Source organism: Sinocyclocheilus anshuiensis, unplaced genomic scaffold (assembly GCF_001515605.1).
Source record: "Sinocyclocheilus anshuiensis isolate Anshui unplaced genomic scaffold, SAMN03320099.WGS_v1.1 C33018050, whole genome shotgun sequence".
NCBI lineage: Eukaryota > Metazoa > Chordata > Actinopteri > Cypriniformes > Cyprinidae > Sinocyclocheilus > Sinocyclocheilus anshuiensis.
This window is the reverse complement of record NW_015621402.1, coordinates 1-2,086: the sequence shown is the minus strand read 5'-3', so window position 1 is coordinate 2,086 and position 2,086 is coordinate 1. Positions and strand designations below refer to the sequence as shown.

Below are 2,086 nucleotides of genomic sequence, written 5' to 3'. Positions count from 1 at the left end.
AAGATCTTTGAGAACGGCCGCTTGAGTCACTTTGTGGATGGAAGAGGTGCTCCAGGGAGCTGGATGTCTCTGGTGAAGTGCGCGCGCTTTCCCGAGGAGCAGAACCTGATTGCGGTCCAGTGTGAAGGACAGATATACTACGAGGCCTGCAAAGAGACCCGAGCCGGCCAAGAACTGTTGGTCTGGTATGGAGACTGCTATGTGCAGTTTTTGGGTATTCCTCTCACCCTCAAAGAGTTTATTGATGACACTGAACTGCTACCAACTGAAGGTATGTGCGTAATGCAAATGTATCATATTATATAATTCTTTAGATAGATATTTATAGCTCAATATGTTCTGTTGTTTTTATAGAAAGATTATAATATGTTCAGGTGTGTTTGCAAACTGCTCAAATTCCTGTGTTTCCTCGTTACAGACTCTGGAGAGGGTTTCAAGTGTGATCGCTGTGGTAAAGTGTTTGCTTACAAGTACTACAGAGACAAACACCTGAAATACACGCGCTGCGTGGATCAGGGCGACAGGAAGTTCCCCTGCCACCTCTGCAATAGGTCTTTCGAGAAGAGAGACCGGCTCCGCATCCACATTCTCCATGTGCATGAAAAACACAGACCACATAAGGTAAATATATCTTCATTCTGATTCATTGAAGACTTCTTTTTTTGCTGAAAGAACAGCTCCCTTTTAGAAAAGCTGCACAAAACCGGAGCCTAAAAGGGAAAACATTGCAATTTTACTAATATTCTCATACTCAACGTATTTAAAATTGTTTGATTAATAATTTGTATTTATATGCACGTATAAGGGTCTTTCAACGAAATGGATGCCTTTTCCATTTTGGAACGATGATTTATATTTATGTTTTTTATGTATTTATTTAAAAAAATTATAGCATCATTTTAATAAAAGGGGTTCGAAATGGCAGGAACTGACACATAAGATGAGAATACAATTTTTGTCAAATGTGAAAAAATATATTATGTCCAAATAATTTTAGATTTTATTTCCTTTTTTCAATCCAAATATAATTATAATTGCTATAACAGCCGAAAACAAATAAATAACATTTATTTTATTTTTGCCAGCCATAACACTGATGTTAATCACTTGTTACACATAATAATGAGGGACACAAAAGCACCCATTTCGAGAAATGACCCGGATGCGTTAACGAAAAGCTTTTAACCATGCCGATACAGCATCTTGAGTCTTGAATGTAATTTGTGTCCCTCTTTTTCCTCTTAGTGCTCCGTGTGCGGCAAAAGTTTCTCGCAGTCCTCCAGTCTAAACAAACACATGCGCGTGCACTCGGGAGAGCGGCCTTACAAATGTGTTTACTGTAACAAGGTGAGTAATGCTTATTCACATGGATTCCAATAAAGTATACTGCTTTAAGGATTTGACTAATTTCACGGTGCATCTGAGCGCTCATTAGCGCTGGACGCACTCTTAGAAGACACTTACGTGCCAACTAATGGCAGATGCGCCTCCAGTGCATTGTGCATGAGGATTATGCTTTAATTTGTGACACTCAAAGAGACAAAAGTTTGTTTGTCGCTTTGTTGTAACTCGTCTCCTTCTATTCTTAAAAGGTGAGTTACGCGTGCGTTAAGAGCCTTTCAGTGGTCGTGCCACTCTTTCTGTCTTGTTTGTGGACTGCCAGAGACAGTTTTATTCCTAGTAGCCTGTGGACCCATTGTATGTGAGTCAGGTTTACCTATATAGGGGCCAACAGAATAAACATACTAAATAATAGCTTAATAAAAATATTAAAAAAAAAATCGGGAAGGGTTATATAATGGTTAGGTTTAGGTGAGGGTTTTTATTGTCATTTATTATCATTTATTATTATTATTATTATTATTATTAGTTGTTGTTGTTGTTTTATAGGCCTAGAATATTAATACTATTAATAATAAAAATAGAGTAATATACAATATGTCAACAGGATGTCCACATTTAGATATTAAAGTAGTGTGTATATTACCATTATTGAATATGAACAAGTATTTTTTGAATGTCACAGGCGTTCACGGCCTCCAGCATCCTCCGCACGCACATCCGCCAGCACTCCGGCGAGCGGCCG

The 2,086-nt window shown here is 38.2% G+C and overlaps 1 protein-coding gene across 1 annotated transcript; it reads left to right on the top strand.

The window, feature by feature from the left end:
* Positions 1–6: 6 nt before the first annotated feature.
* LOC107683184 (PR domain zinc finger protein 14-like) lies at positions 7–2,083 on the top strand (the record flags this gene model as incomplete). The annotated part of the gene is made up of 4 exons (XM_016479257.1): positions 7–271; positions 419–621; positions 1,246–1,347; positions 2,027–2,083. Coding segments are annotated over 4 exons (627 nt in total), but the record flags the coding sequence as incomplete, so codon positions are not given.
* Between the last annotated feature and the right edge of the window lie 3 nt (positions 2,084–2,086).